This window comes from Leucopleurus acutus (genome assembly GCF_964270905.1).
Source record: "Leucopleurus acutus genome assembly, chromosome: 2".
NCBI lineage: Eukaryota > Metazoa > Chordata > Mammalia > Artiodactyla > Delphinidae > Leucopleurus > Leucopleurus acutus.
The window spans coordinates 168574597-168596175 of NC_139143.1; the positions used below are offsets into that span (position 1 = coordinate 168574597).

Genomic DNA, 21579 nt, shown 5'->3' on the forward strand with positions numbered 1-21579 from the left:
CTAGGGCCCAGTAGTAGGGGCATCAGGCCAGAGACCTCTGTCCAGGTCCCTCCGCGCGCAGCTCTGTGCCCGCGTATTACAGGGGTGTTTCCGTGCTCCGGGCTGCCTCCACCACTTCAGCCTCCAAAACCGCCTGGCTCCCACAGATAGATACGTCCCCAGCCTAGAGACCTCCCCGTCAATGGCGCCATTGTTGCCCCCCCAACGCTCTCCTTCTCCCCGACCCCACGCTGGGGGAGGGAGAGGCCCCCATTCCTTTCACTTCTAACCCGGCCCCCAAAGGCAGGCTCAGCTCCAGTCCCAGGCTGTTAGACGCCCGGCATCTAGACCTCCCTGGACCTTTGGGACCGTATACAGGTTGGCTCCCGACGGAGCCAGATAGGAGGCGGGACCTAGGGCGGAGTCAGGGAAGCCACCGGGGCCGTGGGTGCGGCCCAAGGAGGGATAGGAGCGTGGCCTATGGCGGGGTGGGGATCTCCCGAACCTGGAAGCATCCTCCCCTCACCCCAGCACTCCCCACCCCCGCCGCGCCCCGCCCCGCCCCGCCCCATTCACTGCGGTCGCTCGGGAGCCCAGCCCGCTCTGGCCCTCAGTCCAATAGCCAGACAGACCAGCCGTCGGGAAGCTCTTGGCCCCACTTAACAGAGGTCGTTTCTTGAGAGGCCGCGCCCAGCTCCCTGGAACTGCCAGGCCTTGTGGAGCAGGCGGGGGAAAGGAGGATGCATTTTCTGGGCCTGCACCTCTCCCCACACCCCAAGTGTTTCCGTTCTTTTCTAGATAGAATAGCTGGAGGTCCTGGGGCGTAAGTCCCGAGCTGGAGGAGCTGGTCAGGCGCCTGATCCCCACCAGCAACCCCTTCCCTGCCCCTCAACGCTCAGGCCTGGAGGCGGCTCTAAAAATAGACTGAGGCGCGGGAACGTGCCTACGCGGGAGGGGGTCTGGGAGGCCTGAGTCACCCTGCCGGCAGGGCCTTCCCCCCACCTCGGGAACCTAGGCCGCCTTGACGGCCTGGCATCGCTCTGATCCTGTTGGCCCGACTCTGCGCTCTTGGCTGTGCCACGTCCCCCTCCCAGGCCCGGGAGCTGGCCGGGCGATGGCGGCCCGGGCTGGGTGAGCGGCAGCAAACACAGCCGGGAAGGATTAGGAGTTCCCGGGCCTGATTTATTTAGTTGTTTTTGTGTGTCTGGCGGCAGCCCCCCATCCCCCACCCGCCCGCGGGACAGTCACGTCTACACCTGCCCTTCTCTCCCGCCCAGGCCCACGGAGATGTTCTAGGCTTCTGGGTGGGGACCTGGGCTCGGAGCAGCAAAAAGTCCCAACGTGGATCTTAGAGGTTCCGGAGTTAGCATCCCCATTCAACAGATGAGAAAGCTGAGCCCAGGGGAGAGGAAGGGGCCTATCACACAGCAGATTGTGCTGTTGGTAGCCCTGGATTCAAATCCCAGCTCCGACTCTTAGCTAGCCACTTCTTAGGGCTCTTTTCCTTACTGCAAAGCGCTCAAGTTGAGGATGACACCCGTTCACCTGTGAAATGGGAATAATGATAAATACTTAGGATCGTCCTGATGATTAAAATTACTTTTTTACGGGAATTACCTGGCGGTCCAGTGGTTAGGACTCGGTGCTCTCACTGCCCGGCTGGGTTCCATTCCTGGTCGGGGAACTAAGATCCCGCAAGCTGGGTGGTGCGCCCTTGCCAAAAAGTTAGTTTTTAACAAGCGGCAATGACGTGTTGGGTGTTACACGTGGGTTCAGTCCCAGCTTAGGAAGTTAGTTATCATCTCTGGCACCTATCTTTTTCCCCTTCTGCATGTACAGAGGAGGATTAATGGGTGTGGTGAACTCGCCCTGCCCACCGTACCCCTGGGGCTCAGCTAAGGTGGTTGGGGCCTGGTCACAGGGGCACTTAGGTGAATGTGGAACACATGGGCCAGAGCCGGGGAGAGGAGGGGCAGCATCCTGGCTTTGCATGGGTCTGGCTCACCTCACCCTGTTCCCCTTTCTGAGGAGGAGGCATGTTTGGGTCATTACAGGGTTAAGAGCCTCAGACTTGGGGAATGGAAGGGACTCAAGAGTCCCTAAGATCAACTTTTCCTTGCTGGCAAAGGGCAGGGGCCCTCCTAAAGCCAAACAGTGCATCAAGGTTGACCCTGGCCCTGAAGCCAGCTCCCCAGTCCCAGGCTTTTTCTCCCCACCTTTCAACCACCTGTCCTTTGTCTTCCAACCACCAGTGTCTAGCCTTTTCTGAATGGTCAAGGCTGACAATACTCAAGTTGGTTTTATTTCTTTACATATTATTTGTTATTTAGGCCACTTAATGGGGAAAAAAAAGTCTGATATCTGTTGGAAATGTCATTGACCTTTCAAAGCTACATGAAATCAGCTTTGTAAATAGGAAGGGGATGAGCATGGGTGTGAGGTGCAGGGCAAGAGTCCCTGGTGAATTATATCGCCCTCCCCAATAATAATAATATTAATAATGCACATTTTTGAGCATTTACTATGGACTTAGCTTAGTTTCATACATTATCGCATTTAATCCTCCAAACAATTCCATGTGGGTGGGTGTTATCATTATCACCCCATTTTACAGATATGGAAACGAAGGGTTCAGAGAGATGAAGGAAGAGAACAAAACCAGGAAGCAGCAGAGCCAGGATTAAACCCTCTCTGAGCTTAGATTTTATTTTTTGCCTTGATGAAGAAGTTCGGTTTTCACTCTGAATTTTCCCTTGTCCTGCCCACTCCCTCAGCCTCCCTTTCCAGCTAGGTTGTCAGGCCTCCCAAGCCCAGCCCCGGGCACTGCTGGGAGGAGGTGGGCTGGGTAGCAGCCAGAGTTTCTCTCTACCAGAGATTCCAGGTTTCAAAGAATTTATGCGTCCAACTGTCTGAGGAGCATGAAAAAGAGAATCCGGGACTCCTCTCCCCACCACGCCTCACCCAGGAGACTCCTTGGCCTGCGCTCCACGGAAGGGAGTTTGTCCTGGGCCCTCTTTCATTCCTGCAGCCAGTATTTATAAAGTGCCTAGTCTCTGTCATAGGCTCTGGGGATAAAATGGTAGCAAAAACAGCGCTTTCTATGGCTTGCAGTCTAGCAGGCTGATAATTGATTACAGGGAGGGGTGTACCCTCCCTCTTCCAAGCTTCTGCTCAGATCTACCCCTTCTGGGAGACTGTTCCCAGCTGCCTTCCTCAGCCCCTATTGGGAAGGAAGGTGAAGATAGTCTCAAAGCTAAACATGTGAGGGACAGGTGGGAAGGGAAGGCAGCCAACAGATTGTGTTTGTAGTGGTGGTAAGGTTACACTCTCTCGTCGCATGTATGGAATACCTGGCATCTACTGAGCTCCAGGAACTGTGCTCAGCGCTTGAAATTGATCATCTCAGGTAACGCTCACAGCATCTCTGTGAGCCATGGACAATTCCATTTTACCAACAAGGAAACAGAAGCTGTCTCTAAGAGATGAAGGGATTTGCCAAAAGTCACACAGCTAGTAAGTGGCAGGAGTGGGGTTTGAACCCAGTTTTTCTGGGGCTGGAGCCGCCACTGTTAACCACTGTGCTGAGTTCTTGTTTGACTTTTAGGTAAAGAAACTAAGACCTAGAGAGGCCTAGTGATTGGCTAAAGGTCGCACAGCACAACAGGACTGTGAGTTGAGTTGGTTGGTACCCAAAGGATTGCTTGGGTAAGGGTATACAAACTATCCTACCAGGGCCTTGCGTGGCCAACTCTTGCCCCAAAAGGGATTATTGGGGATGGGGCAGGGCCTGGAGGAAGGCTAGGGGCCAGGTCCATCTGGGGGTCTTCAGTGCTGCCTGTGCTCCACCCTCACCCCTCTCCACAGGCCTTGTGCCACGGGGCAAAGGACACTTGGGATGCCTTGGTAGATGTGGGCTACATCCCACTGTCCCTGCTGTGTTTGTTCTGAGATGTCATCTCTGTGTCCCGCTCTGTGCAGACCTGGGGAGGTGGCTGGTAGATAGGAGAAAAGGAAGTTTTACGCCTTTGCTTAGTCCTTCACCCCTGGGAGCTTCCAGTCCTCCCCCTTCCTGGGGAGGAGGGACTTGCCTGTGTTGGGGATTGTTACGCTGGCGAGCATTTACGAGCAGATTCGCTAGGTGCCAGCAGCATGAGTGCGCCTTTCTCTTAGCCATTCTCTCCCGTAATCCTTTCAGCAAACCCTAAGTGACAGATATTGCTGTAGTTCTGATTTTCCGAGGAAGAGGTTAAGTGATACCACCAAGTTACAGAGCCAGGATTTGAACCCAGGTACAGGCGATCTAACACCATGCTCTATTGCAGGGGTTCTCAAATGTGATCCCTGGGCTGGTAGCACCAGCCTTGCCTGGGGACTTATTTGAAAAGCAAACTCTGCTGAATCAGAAATTCTGGGGGTGGGGCCCAACAGTCTGTGTTTACCAAGGCCTCTAAGCTCCAGAGCTTCTGCTCTCTTGCTTTATAGCACCTTGATTGGGGGGGCAGGGGCAGGGGGCAGGTGTCCTGACCAAGGTCATGGGCCCTGGAGTCAGGCAGAGCTGAGTTGAAATCTCTGTCCCACCACTTCCCAGCCCTATGACCGTGAGACTTAAATCATGAATCTTTGCCTTTCTAGCCTGTGAAGTGGTGGTAACAGTGCCTCACCTCCTAGAATTGTTGCCGGGTTAAATGAGAGAGTAGATCTCATTTGACAGATGAAAAAATGGCGGCCTAGAGAGGGAAAAGGACTTGCCCAGGCCCCTGCTGTGTGGGCTCCTTTCCAGAGAGGACTCTGCCCTGTGGGTCTGTCCCGAAGTGATCAGTTCATATCTAGCTCCATCCTTGCCAGCTGTGTAACCTTGAGCTGATTCCTCGTGTTCTCTCTGCCTGTCTCCTCAGGCTTAGAATGGGGATTGTAACAGTGCCTGGGCCTCCTGCCGTTGTTGTGAGACTAAAATGAGTTTCTCTGTGTATGGTGCCGGCCAGCACTTCAAAAGGGCTCAGTAAATGTTAGCTGCTGTTATTAAAGGCAGAGGCAGGATCAATCCCTACTGTCTTCTAACAGCCCCCCCACCCACCCCTGGTCAGAGGATGATTAAGAGTTTAGTGCAGGTCAGAGAGCGTGGGAATTCTGAGGAGCGGAATCTTCCCCTCAGGGGAGAGCATTTTGGACCAGATAATTCTGTATTGTGCGAGACTCTTCTGTGCATTTTAGCACATGAATGTTTAGCAGCACCCCTGGCCTCTACCCTCTGGGTGCTAGGAGGTGTCCCCCCACCAAGTTGTGATGACCCAGAATGTCTCCAGACATTGCCAAATGTTTCCTGAGGAGCAAAATTGCCCTGGCTGAGAGTTACCGAGGTAATCAGTCAAGGTGGTTTGAGGTGCTTTAACACACCAGGTGGGTTAACACGGGATCCTACGGTTTACCTCTTCATATGGTGGGGAGGCTGGGGCCCAGGGGCACACAGTGGGTAGAGGTAGGTCTGGAATCCAGGGCTCTTGTGCCTGTCACCTCTCCACAGGTCCCTCAGAACAGGTAGGCAGAGCTGGGGACAACCAAGCTGGGGTCCAGGATGCCTGGAGCATTCCCGCCTCCTCCCCCCAGTGTCTACCTGCCTGACCATTGCCACATCTACTGCAAAGCCCATCAGAGTCTGGGCTTACCTCTCCAGAAGCTCCAAACAGGTGCCTGGTGTCATGTGCTACTGAAGTAAGACACCCTTGTTGGGTATCTAAGAATGCTGTTGCCAGGGCCAAAGTTGCCAGGGCTGGGGGTGTCAGTGTGGAGCTCGCCATGGCCCTGCGGGGGGAGGAGGGCATCAGCCAAGTGGAGCACCGCCCCACCTGCTGGGACCATAAAGCTGCCACCAGAGGTGAAACATGGGTCCCCCTGCCCCGGGGATGCAGAGAGCCGTGGAGACATGGTGGCAGGGCTGATTTAGAGCGAGGAGAGGGAAGGAGGGAGAACGAGAGACACAGTCAGAGAGTTAGACATACAGAGCCAGAAAAGAGACACAGCCAGAGAGAGACAGAGAGAAAGAGACAGGGTGAAGAGAAGCAGAGAACACGGAAGCTCCAAGACAAAGAGAGATAGGAGATAAGGACATAAAGACGCAGAAAGTGCGAGAAACAGACCCGAGACACAGAGGGAGATGCAGAGTTAGAGACGCAGATCCAAAAACAGAGGGCAACAGAAGAGACAGAAACAGAGACAAAGAAGAGAGAGAGCTGGAGAGGGGGCCGGAGTCACAGAGAGGAAGGAAAGAGAGCTAGAGAACCGGATGCAGAGAAAGCAGGCCAGATTCAGTGAGAGAGATGTCGTGGTCTGAGCGCGGGCCGGAAAAGAATTTCCAGACACAAGGCAGAATGTAAAGAAGATAGAGTTTATTAAAGAGGAGGGTTGCTGCAAGAACAGCGGGCCGACTTCCTGGTAGCCAGGGAAAGTCGACCCTGAGCATGGGTTGCTTGTCTGTTTTTATAGCCAGGGAACCTGTTAAGTCATCTGCTGACTGGGCAGAGTATGTATACTTTCAACGTGCTGAGTGGAGAAAAACGGGGCAAATGTCTTTCCTTATATGGGATGGGACAGGGACAGGGCACGCTGCTTGGGAGGGCTCTGGGACATTGCAATGGTCGCACTGTGACAGTGACAGGAGTGCTGTAGCTCTTTGTTCTGGCAACATTTGCCCTTTGAGTGTATCGTGTTCTCTGTCTTGGAGCACACCCCAAGAGACAAGCCGGAGTCACAAAGAGACGGGACAGAGACACCCAGAGGAACCCAAGGAGGCAGAGGAGACCTTGGTCCTCTGATCTCAGTCTCTCCTCTGGGACCCAGAAGCTGGGCATGTGTGTGTATCTCTGCCCACAGGAACATTCATGTCTGTGCCCCTGTGGGGGCTGTCCGTGTCCGAGTGCCCAGACAGTGCTTGTGTGCGTTCATCTGCTAATTCACCACTGGCTGCCTGTGGGATGCCAGGCTTCTCTGCAGGGCAGTGGGTACCAGCAGACAAGGCCCTTCCTGGAGACTCTTGCTTATTAGTAAAGAAAGACAGTACACAAACAAATGCCGGAGCTATGCAGAGATTTCAAACAGAGTCACGTGCTAGAGAGTGACTCAGGGCTCCTCGAGACCTGGTGGTCAGGGAAGGCCACTCTGAGGAGGTGACTTATGAGGTGAGACCTGGATGTCAAAGAGCCAGCCTCGCAAAGATCAGGGACAAATCCTTCCAGAGGGATGACTTGGTACAAAAGCCCGGAGAAGAAAACCAACTTGGTGAATTCAGGACTGAGAAAGGAGGCCCGTGGGACCACAGCTTCTGGGGGTGAGGTGGCTGGACAGGAAGGCAGAGGCCAGATCCTGAAGGACTTGGTAAGGTCAAGGGAAGGATTTGGGGGTTTCTTCTAGGTGAAATGAAAACTGGAAGATTGAAGCAGGAGAGTGAAGCCAGCGGATCCAGGTTTGGAAAGGTCTTGCTGGCTGCTGGGTGGGAAGTAGGGGGTTGGGAGGCTCCTGCAATAGTCCAGGCAAAAGAGGATGGTGGCTTGGGTGAGACCGGGGAGAAGTAGGTGGATGTGGGCTGCGTTTTGGGTGCAGAATCCACAGGAGAGCAGGGATGGCAGGGGAAAGGAAGGGGCCAAGGGTGACTCCTAGGTTGTTTGCCTGAGCGTCTGAATGAACTATGGTGGTGTTTATCAGAATGAGGAAGACAGGGAGATGCAGCTCTGTGGGCAACAGTCAGGAGGTCTGTTTTGGCTAAGTGTGATACGCCTGTGTGTGTATGTGTTTGCACCTGTGTGCCCACAGGCCGGGGCCCAGGTGTGCACGTGTGCCTGTGGCGGTTCAGCTCACCTCTGCTTGGCCGGGTGGGAGCTCCTGGGCTTGACCTGGGACCAGGCCCTGTCTTGGCTCTTCACTCTAGCCAGCGCCAGGTGCTGCCCCTGCCAGCTGGGGATTCCCCAGTGGCCAGCAGGAACAATGGGGTGGGTGGACCCTTGGCACTGCCGACATCTGGGCACACAACTCCAGGCCCAGGAGGCCTGGGAGCCCCGCCCGGCAGCGTCAGGCAGGCTCCGGGGCAGCTGGTGGCAATTAGCAGCGTTGATTACCTCGTGGCGATGCCATCTGGGGTGAGGGCACTGAGCCCAGCCCCACGGGATACCCTACTTGCTGGCATGCAGGGCTTTCTGGGGCTGAATGCATGTAAGTGTGTCAGCATCTCTGCCTGCGTGTGTGTGGATGTGCCTTGGTGTGTACGTGTCTGAGTCGGGGTTTCTGCGGGAGCTGAGTCTGTGGCCACCTGTGTCTGTGTGCACACACGTGTCCGTGCTGTAGGTCTGCAGGTTTCTCTGTTTGCATATATGAAGATTATGCCTGTGGGCACAGGTGTGTATTTCTATGTGTATGTTTGTGCACACACGTGTGTGTGTACATGCATATGTCTCATGTGTGCATATCTAAGTAAAAGCAGTGCGAAGTGCATGCATTCTGAAAATTATGCACCTGTGTTTGAGTACGTCCAGGGATATATTTCTGTGGCTTCATCTGTGCTCACACATGTGTCTCTGTGTGTCTGTTTACGTGGAGGAGTATCAAGTGTGTGCATGTGTCTGTGTGAACCTAAGTGTCTACATATGCACGTGGAGTCTATACACGTGTCGTGAGAGAACATATCTAACTGCACGCTTCTGGATGGGTGCACGTATGTGTCAGGGGCAGGAAGGGGCATAGGCCCATTTCTAGACTGCATCCAGCTGTCCCCTCCTGCCCGGGAGGGTCTGGGGTATGAATGGAGGAAGGATATAGGAGTTGCCCAGGATGGCACAGTGGTTAAGAGCGTGTGCTGTGGGTCCAGCCTAGCTGGCATGGGCCCCTGCCCCACCATCCACTAACCATGCGATCTTGGGCAAGTTGAGTTGTTCCTGGGCTCCAGGTTTCCCCATCTGTAAAATGGGGGTAAGCATAGAATTCTCCTTCTGGGGCTGTTGCAAGGATGAAAGGAGCTAGCCTATGTGAAGTTCTTAGCACAGAGCCTGACCTATGGGTGTTGTCTATTCATTCCCAAGTGCCCGCCACTGGCGCAGCACGTATGGGCAGGCGGAGCCGGTGCCTGCCCACTCCTCAGGCCAAAGCTCCCAGAAAGCCCCACCCCTCCACTTCCCGCCTGCTGAGCTCAGCGCTTCCCAGGCCCCACCACTGTCATAGCCACATCTGAGCCAGTTCTGCGCAGGGACCACAGTGGCCAGCGTCCCCGTGGCCGTGGTTGCGGGTTTCCGCTGACTCAGCGCCTCGGGCTCCAGAGGCGGGAAACCCCAGGCCTGCCGCCCCTCTGGTTAGATGGGGCCACAGGGCTATGACTCCACCATGTTGCTTCTCCAGGAAGCCCCCCCCCCCCCAATCAGGGCACTCCAGGTGCTCCCACCACACGCATTCCTACCACTCAAGGGCCTCTTGAACCTACTTCTCCATAGTTCCTCATCCTTGGGGCCCAGAAATTTGTTTGCTGCCTCCAGGGGAGACCCTTGGGAGGGTCACCTTGATCATCCCCCTGCCTCAGGACAGAACTGGACACATTACCTGCTTCCTTCTCCTCAGAAGTCCAATCTCTCATCCAACCTCAATTCCTCTCCGTTCCTTGGCTCCTGAGTATAAAGCAACACCCTCTCCATCGCTGGGCTGGTCCAGTCTCACCCCCTCGCCCGCTGCCAGCGTTCACAATAATAATGATAATAACAGTGAATATTTATTGAGCTCCTCTTTTGTGCCGTTAGTAAGCACTTTTACGACTAACTTGTTTCCTGCTCACAATCATGTGAGGTATATGCAGTCATTATCCCATCTTACAGACGAGAAAGTGGAGTCATAGTTAAATAGTAAGTTCAAAACCACAAAGCTAGAGCGGAGGACAGGGATTTGAGCCCTTCTAAGTTCACGGAGTCAGTAGGAATAAGGGGACCCGCTGGGTTCCACTTGTCTGGAATTGAGTCCAGAGCAGAAGGGGTTAATTTAGCTCGCGAGCGAGCACCCACCCAGGCGCGCACACACACCCCAACTCCTGGAGGGGGCCCCCTCCCCCCAGTTCAGACGGTCAGAGAACAGACTAACTGGGAACGTTAGGCTCAGAAACTGGAAAAAGCTGACCAAGGAAGCTTGGGTAGCAGCCACGTCACGGGTGCTGCGGAGCTGGGGAGGAGGGTCTCCATCCTCCCCTCCCCCCAGCCCCGCCACCCTTCTGGAGGCCGAGCGAGGGAAGGGGAAGGGGGTGGCACAGGGGAGGCCCTTCAAGCTCCAGGCCTAGCTCTTAAAGGGCCGGACTCCCCGCCCACCCGCCTGCCGCCAGAGCCCCTTGCAGGGCAACTCCGGGCACGCAGGGTCCCGCCTTGCTCGCTCGCTTACCTGGCGGGGCAAGTGGGAGGGATGGGCTTGGGAGCGCCGCCAGGCCAGGAGTGGGCCTTGCGTCCTGCCGCCTCTGCCACCGCTGGAGACCCCTCCCGGTCCTCCCTCCCTCCTCCTGCCTGGCGGGCGGGTCCAGCTGTGTTCCATTAGCGGCCCTGGCAAGTCCCCAGCCCCCTGGTGCCTCCCCCTCTTCCCCCACCCGGAGTGGCCGGCAGTCCCCGGCAGGCGAGCGGGCATGCGAGCGGGGCAGCATTCAGCCCCAAAAGCTCAGGACAGGCGAAACTGGGGACCCGAGGCCGGCCAGAAGTAATCGAGGAGCTTCCAGCGGGTCTGAAGAACCCAGGCCCTGCTTCCCGCGGTTGGCTGCGTTGGGCTGCCTGGATTACACAGTGAGGTGGCGGGGATCCCCAGCCACGGTAAGTGGGGGCGGAGCGGGCTGCCCCGGGCCTCTGGACTGAAGGGTCCCTTCTGCCCCTCACTTGCTGTGTGACCTGGGGCAAGAGGCATCCCCTCTCTGGACCTCAGTCCCCTTCTTTAAAGCAGGATGAGCTCTACCTCCATTGCAGTTCTGACTCTCCCTGCCCCCAGATCTGTGCCTTCATATATGGATGGGGTCATCTCCTTGGAAGCTTCTCTCTTATCCCTGGAGCCCCCTGCTCTGGATGGGGCTAGAGGAGTGAAGTCGAGAGGTCAGGAGCAGGAAGGGGACAGGGAACACATTGACGTTCACGTGCATTCACATGCCTCTCACAGTTGCCAGTCCTTCCACTGACTGGCAGGAGGGGGAGGTCAGGATAGGGTTTGAGAGATAGGATGTGCATGCCACCAGAATGGGGGATGAATAGGGTGGGGGAGCAGTTCTGCCCCAGGAGGAAGGAGATTGGGGTCCTATCTCCAAATATATTGAGGCTAGGGGTCCTTCCTGCTCTCATTCCCTGTCCAGAGCAGAGGGAGGGGAAACAGAATTCCTTTACAGCTAGAGGGAATGAGGTCAGACTTGCATAAGAACTTCCCGACAGGAGGGCCTATGGAGGGGTAGTCATAGGCTCGCTGTGTGCACGTGTATATGTACTAGCTGGTGTGTCTAGGTGTACCGTGAACATGTGTCTCTGTGACCATGCCTGTGTGCAGGTAGGACTGTATGCACACACGGGCACAACTATGTCTCTGTGTATATGTGCCCGTGTATCTGTGTGTGTCATGCTGACACATGCATGACTGTGTGCGTGAGCGAGCTGCCTGTCTCGGGGGAGGCTGGATGATGTATGGCTCTGCTGGCCGCTTGCTGAGCCCGCATGGGTTTATCTGGGCCCATCCATCGGGGTTTAATAAAACTAAAAGACGAGCGTCCACCAGCAGGGGAGGCTGGCAACAAGGTCCTGAGCCCGTTGACCTGTCCTCCCGCCCACTGCACCCATGGGGGAGGCTTCCTTGGCTCATCAACCCTGTGATGCCTTCCAGGAGACTCAGCCCAGCTGTCAGCCCCTGACCTTGTGGGTGCCAGACAGGGCCGCCTGGCTGAGCTGGACGCGGCTAGCCAGGTGCCAGGCTAGCATATACCAATACAGTGCACAGGCTGATAAAATACTGAAATACTTCCAAGTGTCTTGGCAAATAGCCTCCGCCTCAAGCGTCCTCACTACCCCGCGTGACCTGGCCTTCCAGGACCCTCTAGATCTCTCCTCAATCCAGCAACTGTCCACTGACGCAGCCAGATGCCGTCTGGACCTGGTTTCGGCGCTCCAGCCAGCATCCTGCTCTGGCTGGTCGGTGTCCGTGCCATACCGGTGGTTAAATATTTTGAATATCACCTCGGCCCAAATCCTAGCCCGAGGCCTGTGGTTGGGCCTCTGAGGGGGACTGACGCCTGGCTAGACCTTCTGCAGCCCCAGTACCAGCGCCTGGGCCCCATGGGCCGGTCGCTGCTTGCCCACGTGTGGAATTCTGCTCTGGGAGCTCAGGAATCCACCTTCCTGCTCTCTGTGGTTTTCAGGTGCTGTGGCTGCGGCCGACTTCTCTGGACCAGGATGTGGGCATCTTGGGCTCCTGGCTTGTGGCTGCTCAGTCTCTGTGTTATCTGCAGCCACGAGGCAGATACAGGTGAGATGACGTGAGGATCAGAGTGCCATAGGCCTGCCGCTGCCTCTCTGAGGTGTGGGGTCCTGTGCACATATGTGACCACGGGCCTGGGTCACGTGGGCATTTATAGGAGAGTCCAGAGGCTGGGTTCAGAGTGGCCTGAGGTGTTTGCACGCATGAGCCAGTGTGAGGTGAGCTAGAGAGGATGTGTGTTTCTGTCTACATATTTGTGTGTCTCTGGGCCTCTCTGCGTTTACATCTCAGAGTTGCTGTGTGCATCTGTACCTACTCCTGTGTCTCTGTGTGTGGGAAGAACCACCCACCCTAATACATAAACCCAACCTGTGCCCCAGCTGCTGGTGGGGCCGGCGTGGTGGGCAGGAGCCGGCAGCAAGCTCTCCCTGCAGAGGGAGGCTGCATATCCCCAAACGGGCCCGGCCTCTCCAGTCCTTGCCCTGGTGGAGAATCCATCTTCCAGCCCACGTGCTCCTCCTCCTCCACGGCGATCTTGGATAAAGGGGCCGCCTCAAGGCCCAGACGCCGGATGGGACAAAGAGTGTAGCTTTCCAGGGCCCAAAGCCAGAGGAAGTTGACCAGGCAACTTGCCCTGCCCTGCTAGGTGCCCTCTGGCTGTGTGTCTGAGCAGAAATAGAACTCCTAGAACCCCAAATCCAGCCAAAAGAGGCAGAAAAACCAAGATGCAGATGTGAGTGGGGTACATGTGACTGTCTGTGGGTTGTGTGTGTACATATGTGTTTTTGCATGTTTGCATATATGCCTTACTGTCTTCTCCCTCACCGGGTCCCCTGGGGATTGGGGCAGATAATTTCAACATCTGTAAGGAATTTGGGCCCGTTGCCAAGGAGTGAGTCACCCTTTGCTGCTGCTGATGCTAAAGACAGTGATAGTTTTTCTGGACAAACCTGGGGGAGAAAGATTCCAGGGGGGTCACTGGGCCTAGGAATCCAGGATTCCTTCTTCCCGCCAGGCATCCCAATGCCCAGCTTCTAGGAGCTGTATCCACCGGCTTGTCCCAGCTACCCCATCTGCATTGATTAAAAGGTTTTTTTTTTTGATTCTAGCCTCCATCTCTCCTGTTGTAGCACTCTCTCATTACTTCTGCTCAATCAGCCCTAGAGAAGAGGCAGGCGCATGGCTGCCTACCTGTCCCTTAAGGGTTTTGGAGACCTGACTAAGCTATCCCCTTCTGCATGAGCCTTTACCCCCTTAATATACCCTGTCTGGAGCCCCAAGGTTCTGGTGGGTTCCTTGAGCTTGTGGTCCACTCAGGCCCTCAGTCTTTTCTCACAGTTTCATAATGTAGTTATCCAGGTGAAAAGTCAATCTGTTGACTCAGACTTGTGTCTGGCCTGTTTGTCTGTTTTGGCTGTGGAAAGTGGAACCCTACCCATTGCTGAGAACATGTGTACCAGCAGCACATGGCATCCCTGGTGGCACAGGCATCTACAACTCACACATGTGCAGACATGTGCATACACTGGTATATAACACAGTGTGCATGGACCCGACGTTTCCTTGCCCCTGAAGTGCTCCTCTGTCTCCCACTTGGGTGTATGTTGTGGAGGGGGCACATGTATACACACAGCTCTCCACCCCCATCTGAGCTGTAGGCCTGCCCAGAGTTTCTTTCATTCTCTTGCTGGCCTGGCCCCTGACTTGGGGGTCCTAGGGAGATTTGGGTTCTAGGAATTCTGATCTTGCTCTGCTATGAACTTACTTAGTAGCCTTGGGCCAGGCCTCAGTCTTCCCATCTGTGCATTGGCTCCCAGGGTAGCCAGGGTCAGAAGGCGAAAGGTGAAACAGCCCCAAGGCAGAGCCTGGGTAGAGATGCTGTGTGGGGAACATGAACTTGCTCCGTCCCAGGCTCCCCAAGAGCCCGGCTGTGCAGTCACCTCAGCCTGAGCCCACCAGATGCCCCACTGCCAATTCTTTTCCAGGGGAGCGGTGCCCACCTTCACAGCAAGAAGGACTCAAGTTGGAACCCAGAAGCGACTTATTGACCAACGTGACTGGTGAGTGCTCATCTCATCCTGTCATCTCCCCTCCACCATCTTCCTGGAGTGGCCAGTACCCCACTCACCGGCCCAGCTGAGCTTGTCATCTGCTGTCTCCCCTAAAGGCTTCAATCTCATCCGCCGACTCCGCCTCATGAAGATATCTGCCGTTAAGAAGATCCGAAACCCCAAGGGACCTCTCATCCTGCGACTGGGAGCGGTCTCAGTCACCCAGCCCGTGCGGTAAAGGCCCCAGTGTGACCGCTGGGAATCAGTACTGACCTCAGCCACACTCCCAGCAACTCTGCATGTGGGGCCTAAGCTCAGGGGCACCCGTGGGTCATTGTATCCTGCTTCCTGTCAGGAGTCAGCCTGGTCTCCACTCCTGGGCCTTGCAGGGCGTGCAGAGAGAAGGGGACTGGCAGGCCCACCCTGTGTCCTTTCCCCAACTCTGGCTAGCAGTGGGTGAGGAAAAGTCTGCATCCTGTGGGCACCATGAGGACTCCAGGATGGAGGAGGGAACCTTCAAGAACTGTGTGTGTGTGTGTGTGTGTGTGTGTGTGTGCGCGCGCGCGCACCCACACGTATGAAGTCCAAACTCCCACAATCCCTGGGTGGTCTGGCCCCTGTTTACCTCTCCAGCCTCATCTTCCAAAATGTTCCCTTTCTTTCTTGCTGCTCCAGTCGTGCTGAACCTGTTCATCGTTTTTCAGTATTTCTTTCCCTGCCCCAGGCCCGGTTATTCTCCCCAAGGCATCCTGGATTCCTTGGAAGCACTTACCACAATCCTAATGAAATAGTGCAACAGTCATCTGCACTATTTTTTGTTTATGGCCTTACCTCCCGCATCACCCCGTCAGACTTGAAGGCTCCCTGAGGACAGGCCTCTTCTCTGTGTTTTCACCCCTGTTACCCCCCGCAGCCAGACCCACCACTGGCACATAGTAGGCCCTCAAGAAACATCTGTAGAATGAATGGATGTGTATATGTATGTGTGTGGCAGTTGGAGGTGTGTGCCTGTGCGTGTCTCGTGTAGGTTCAACAGTCCTGAGGGCCCAGGGTGGGCAGCAGGTGGTCTCTTACCTGAGCCTCAAGGCACCCTCCCTGCTCTACCCCCAGACGTGTATTCCCTCGGGGCCTCCCCAGTGAGTTTGCCCTGGTGCTGACACTACTGCTGAAGAAACACACCCACCAGAATACGTGGTATTTGTTTCAAGTGACCGATGGAAATGGGTACCCGCAGGTGAGCCCGCCCCCCCGCTCCACCCCCATTGCTCCTGGCCATCGAGCAGTACCAGTCCATACCAGCTTCTGTCCCAGCTTGTGATTTCTGGGGCCTCCCTGCTCCATCCCAGTGCCCACCCTCAAGGCCACCCCCACCCCACCTATCCCATCCTCTTAGGAGGTATTGCTCTGTGACCCCAGCCAGCTTTCGTCCCTTTCTGGGCCTCAGTTTCCCCTCCTGTGAAATGAGCTTGAGAGCCCTTACCTTTGTCATGCTGTGGCTTGGGGGGCTCTGATTCTCTGTCCTTGCCTTTCCCAATTCCACACAGATTTCCCTGGAAGTCAACAGCCAAGAGCGGAGCCTGGAGTTCCGGGCCCGGGGCCAAGATGGCGACTTTGTGTCCTGCATCTTCTCAGTGCCCCAGCTCTTTGACCTGCGTTGGCACAAGCTGATGCTGAGCGTGGCTGAACGCGTAGCCTCTGTGCATGTGGACTGCACATCAGTCTCCTCCCGGCCTCTGGGGCCCTGGCGACCCATGCAGCCTGTGGGCCATGTTTTTCTGGGCTTAGATGCTGAGCAGGGCAAACCTGTCTCGGTGAGTGCTAGGTCAGGCTTGGACTCTGCTCCTACTTTCTGGAAGCCTGAGTGAGCTCCTGGGAACCTATATCTGACCAGGGCTTTCCCTTGCTCAGAATCCCCTCATGGTTCCCCATTGACCTCCAGATGCAGCCTGAATGTATTAACCTGGCATTCAAGGTCTTTCATGATCTGGTCCCTATAAATGACTGCAGCAGCATCTTCTGTTCCATCTTTCCATGCAGCTTTTGCTCTGGTTGATTCCATCCCAGACATCCATCTCACCTAATACTTTCACACCACCAGCCTTTGCCTATGCTGTTACCTCTGCCTGGAATGCTTTTCCTTGTATACCTACCTGCTGAATATCTACTGGTCCTCAAGGCCCAGCTTGAATGAAATCTCCTCTTCCCCTCTTCCTCTGGGCCAAAGTGAACATTTCTCCCCCCTCTCCCTCTTTCTTTCGTGTATAGTTTTGTTTTGCTTTTTGTGACAGCTGTATTCTTGATGGTCTCCCAGGCCAGACTGGAAACCTTCTGAGGGCAAACTCTGGGATGGAGCCATCTCTGTGCCTCATTAGGGGCCAGGACTCAGAGCTATTTGCTAGAATGAAGTGACACTTGTGTGTCCCCTGCAGTTTGACCTTCAGCAGGCACACATCTACTGTGACTCGGATCTTGTGCTGGAGGAGGGCTGCTGTGAGATTTTGCCGGGAGGGGTGAGTGGCCTGGCCCCAGCACAGCTGGGAGGGGTTGGGGCACTGTCCAGGGACACAGTGTGCTGGAGACGGAGGACCAGGAAGGTGATGCCTAGAGATCTTAGGATGATGAGTGGGTGAAGTGGGGGGGGGGAGTCTGCCTTCTGTACTGACCCCAACCCTTCCCCCACACTGGGCAGTGTCCCCCAGAGACCTCCAAGGCCCGCCGGGACACCCAGAGCAATGAGCTCATCGAGATCAATCCACAGACTGAGGGCAAGGTCTACACCCGCTGCTTCTGCCTGGAGGAGCCGCAAAACAGCAAGGTGGGTAGGCAGGGCAGGCAGACATGGGCATAGACAGGCACAAGTGGGCCTGCCCCTCCCCTGACCTGACTGGGGCCTGCCCCCAGGGTCAGTTGACCATGTGCCCCAGGGCAGGGAGGGCACTGGAAGCCCTGCTTCTTTGCTTCCCACCCCTATTGGATTCTGGTAGGCAGAGAGACAGCTCACTGTAATACCCTGTGCCCGCCTGCCTGCTGGCATTGAGAGTTGTGCCCATCTAGCTCTGGTACTACCCACTCCCTCACTGGTACCGTCCCAGACCCTAGTGAGGGAAGGACCAGGCTGGCACCCAAAGGCAGTTTCTCCAGGACAGGGATATCTGGGGTCAGAGGCCAGGTGCCACACTGCTTGCCTTGGGGCTCACTCATTGTCCTGGGCTCAGCCCGGGCAAGTGCCAGGCTGGTTCCATGCCCAGCACCATGGCCAGCTGCCCTGCCCGCTTTAGGTTCTTCAGGGGCGGCAGGGAAGCCCAGTGCCTCCCGTAGCCCCACACCGCGGCAGGGCAGCCTCCCTGCCCGCCGGGCATCTTGCCCAGCTTTTGGCTGCAGGAACACAGGATCCCATTGATTCGTGGTCTTGTTTTCTCCGACATCACGTGGGTGTGGTGAAAAGGAAGGGGGGTGCCTGTTGGGGGTGCCAGGGGCCTGAGCAGGCTCTTGATGACCTGGGAGCTGCCGGATGTCAGGCTGAGGCATCCCAGGGGTCCATGCCCCTGCCTGGGGGCCCCTGTCTAGTGTGGGCCCCAGAACTGCCCCCTCCTCAAGATTCCCCCCTTATTCTGTCTGCTCAGGTGGACGCCCAGCTGACGGGAAGAATCAGCCAGGAGGCAGAGAGCGAAACAAAGGTAGAGACAGTGTGTGGGCGGAGGAGCCCACAGTGGCCTCAGGCTGCCCTCCCTGCCCTCCGTAAACCCCTTGAGAAAGAGACTCTCCGCCCATGCTCTTCCCACCTGCCCCCACTCTCCTGGACAGAGCTTAGGATTTGTAGGTGCCAGCTCTGAGAAGGAAGGATGAACGGGAGTGAGACAGACAGTACCTGGCACTATCTAGGGCACCCACTTCTGGTGGTTCTTGGGTAGGGGTGTTGGAAGCAGTGCTTTGTCCCCTCCATTCCCCACCCATTCTCATGCCCTCCCTCTTCCCAGGTCCACCAGGAGACAGCAGTGGATGAGGTAAGCCTCCCATCTAGACTGGCAAAAAGAGCTTGGTTGGAAAGGTGCCAGCATGAGCCCTTCGGACAAGGCTTTGGTGCCCTGGAGCCTGGGCATGGGGTTGTGGGATGACCACACAGCTCCCAGCATTCCTTGGGGACCTGATGCTGGACCCTGCCTGCCTGCTGCTTCTCCTTAGGAGCGGGGTGTTCAGCCCTGGGCACTCCTGCTGAGTTGGCAGCAAATGGCCACGGGTATCTTGGAGAGAGCCCAGGCCTTGGCCATGGGACCCTGGATTCTGGGCCTCACTCTGCTCCAGCATGCTGTGTGACCCAGGGCCCACTGCTATTCCTCTCTGGGCTTCAGTTTCCTCATCTGAGAAATGGCTTGGCTCTGGGTCGGTGGCAGTTGAGGGGCGAGGCCTGTTTGGCAGGGTTTCCATCTTTATGCTCCTCAGCTCCACGCAGACACCTGTGATGCTCTTGGTGTGTGTAAGGGGGCCAGTGGGGTGGAGGGGGCTGGTCCTGGGCTCGCAGACCTGACCTCCAGGCCCATTCTTCCCTTTCAGTGCCCACCCTGTGTCCATGGTGCCCGGGAGAGCAACGTGAGTGAAGAGAGAGTGTGCTGGGTGGGATGGACGGGGCCTGGGAGTGGGCGTGGCCTAGAGGTTGGCTTGGCGGCTTCCTGGTTCAGGACAAGGGGGTCTTTGTGCACTTTCACACTCTCTGCCTGCCCGCCCCCCAGAGCTGGGCTTGACCCACACCCGCAGTCCCACCGAGCCAGGGCCCCTCCAGGGTGGAATGGGGCCGGGGTGGCGGCTGGCAGAATCAGAGCCTTGGGTGCTGACCCCAGCTTGGCCCTCCCCACAAGGACTCAGGCCTGCTCTCCTTGGAAGGCTTCCCATGTCATCTTAGAGGCAGAGAAGGGGAACGGCTGGCTCAGGGTGGCACAGCCCAGCATGGCCCCCCAAACCACGTGTTGGCTCAGGGCCTCCCCTCCTATCCCTCTCTAGCTGGTCCTGGCCCATCCTCCCTCTGGGGTCCAGAAGGACAAGGGAAAGGGGCTCAGTGCGAGCCCAGCTGGTACCCAACTGCGTCTCTTCCGTGGGCAGTATGAGTCACCACTTTCCCACAGCCTGACATTCTGAGTTGACATTCTGCATTGATCCACAAAGGGCACAGCCCCCGCTCCCCTCGGCTCTAAGCCCCTGGCCTTGGGGGACATCAGGAAGTACCCCCTCTGCTGACCTCCCCTGTTTCCGTCCTGTCCTCCACCAAATCCAGTAAAGCTGATGGTTCCCAGATATGCAGGGGTTACCATGGCAACCAAGCAGCCATGTTATCCTAGCAACTGCGGGGTGGAGCTAGCCAAAGCCAGGCAGGTTAGAGAAGGTAGGTCAAACCCCTCCGTAAGTTTGACAGCTTTGGGAAATAAAATCAGCATGCTGGTTGGCCTGGGAGACAGAGCAGGGGCTGGGGTTCGGGCTGTTGGTTCAGCCACCCCTGTGTGACCCTGGCTAAACTGCTTGCCCTCTCTGGGCCTCTGTTTTCCTCTCCCTCCCTGAGATGATCGCATCCTCTCTCATCTGTCCCCTCAGGTCACAATTGGTCCCTCTGGCCCCCAGGTGAGTCCCAGATGGAGAACAGGCCACCTCTGCCCTCTTCAGTGATGCTAGTTCATCTCACAGCATGTAGCCCCTTGGCTGTGTGTATATATCAGGGCTACCCAAGCCTGCATGTATGTGGGGTGATTAGATGTGTGTGTGTGTGTGTGTTGGAGAGAGTGGGGGTTGTGTGGATGTGAGGATGTTAAGAACTGCCCTTTTCTGAGGGCCTACTGTGCATCAGGCACTGGGCCACCCATTGGCACCATGACCTTCCTGAACCCCCTCAGGCATCTTGCAGGGTGGGTACTATCATTTTATTTCAGGGAAAACCGAGGCCCAGCTGTGCCCACGTGGGTGACTGGTGTGATTTTGTGTGTGTGTGTCTGTGTGTGTGTGTGTGTGTGACTACGTGCATTTCTGGATACATGTTTGCACATGTGCAGGGGTGTGAACCCATATACCTGTGGGCCTGACAGGATCACAGAGCTTGTGGGTGATGTGCAAATGTGAGATTGCACACTCCTGTGTGCCTGTGAGTATATAATGTCATTCTTGGAGCCACCTCCGTGTGCGTGCTAAGTGGTGCACACTTCACCTGCAGTGTCACATTTCTTCCTCACCGCAGCCCCTTGAGGTAGGTGCTGACATGAATCCCATTTTATTGATGAAGAAACTGAGGTTCAGACAGTTCACATAACTTGCCCTGAGACACACGCTTGTAAGCGGTGGAGGTAGGATTTGAACTCGGGCAGCCTGACACTCACCATCATGGGTGTCTTCCACTGCACATGTGTGTGTCCACACACATGTGTCCCTGTGCCCCTGGGTGTGCTGTGTGTGAGCTAGCATGCTTGGGTTGGAGTGTGGGAGAAGAGATACCTTCTGCCTGAAACTACGGATTTGCCAGATATGGTTTTTCGGGGTGGGAGGCACGGGCGGATGAGTGCGTATGGAATCCATATGCCGTGTGCGTGGGGGGGGGGGTTGGGGCAGGGCTGTGCTCACTTACACACCCGTGTGTGGTGGATGCGTGGAGAAGACCAGGATGGGGAGAGCTTCTTCAAGGCTCTCACGTGCTCCTCTGGTCCCAGCCCTTGCTTTGGTCTCATCCACAGAGAGAGAAAGGTGAGCAGGGCCTGCCTGGTCCATCAGGACCCAAGGGAGAGAAGGGAGCCCGGGTAAGTGCCCCGGCCATGTCCACGGCAGAACATTCCCACCTGTGCCCTGGGGTTGGGCTGGAGTGTGAGCCATCATCCCATCATCTCAGATGGAAACCTGCAGCCTGGTCCAAACAGGGGATGAGGGACAGGGTCTCTCTAGGGGTTAGTGTGCGGAAACCTGTATCTTCTAGGGGCACCTGTGACTATGGGATTCTTGGGCCCATCCTCCTCAAAACAGGTCTAGGATGGCTCCCCTAGGAGGCTGATCCCTTGCTCCCTACCTCTAGGGCAATGACTGTGTTCGAATCTCCCCGGACGCCCCGCTTCAGGTAAGGCCTGGAGGAAAGGCCTGCTTT

General features: G+C 56.2%; 1 protein-coding gene and 1 pseudogene across 2 annotated transcripts in view; both read left to right on the forward strand.

Moving 5' to 3' along the window:
* The window catches only part of LOC309974959 (methylosome protein WDR77-like), a 462921-nt pseudogene that overhangs the window by 193720 nt on the left and 247622 nt on the right, over window positions 1–21579 (forward strand). The gene's annotated exons all lie outside the window — the stretch shown is intronic.
* COL16A1 (collagen type XVI alpha 1 chain) overlaps window positions 12399–21579 on the forward strand; it is a gene marked incomplete at its 5' end in the record, with an annotated part of 49090 nt that continues 39909 nt past the window's right edge. The window contains 13 exons of the mRNA XM_082862223.1: window positions 12399–12471; window positions 14409–14483; window positions 14591–14708; window positions 15585–15708; window positions 16019–16285; window positions 16904–16984; window positions 17164–17289; window positions 18098–18151; window positions 18452–18478; window positions 19026–19061; window positions 20055–20081; window positions 21179–21241; window positions 21511–21552. Coding sequence (XP_082718349.1) covers window positions 12399–12471; window positions 14409–14483; window positions 14591–14708; window positions 15585–15708; window positions 16019–16285; window positions 16904–16984; window positions 17164–17289; window positions 18098–18151; window positions 18452–18478; window positions 19026–19061; window positions 20055–20081; window positions 21179–21241; window positions 21511–21552 — 1113 coding nt within the window. The remainder of the gene's footprint in view (window positions 12472–14408; window positions 14484–14590; window positions 14709–15584; window positions 15709–16018; window positions 16286–16903; window positions 16985–17163; window positions 17290–18097; window positions 18152–18451; window positions 18479–19025; window positions 19062–20054; window positions 20082–21178; window positions 21242–21510; window positions 21553–21579) is intronic.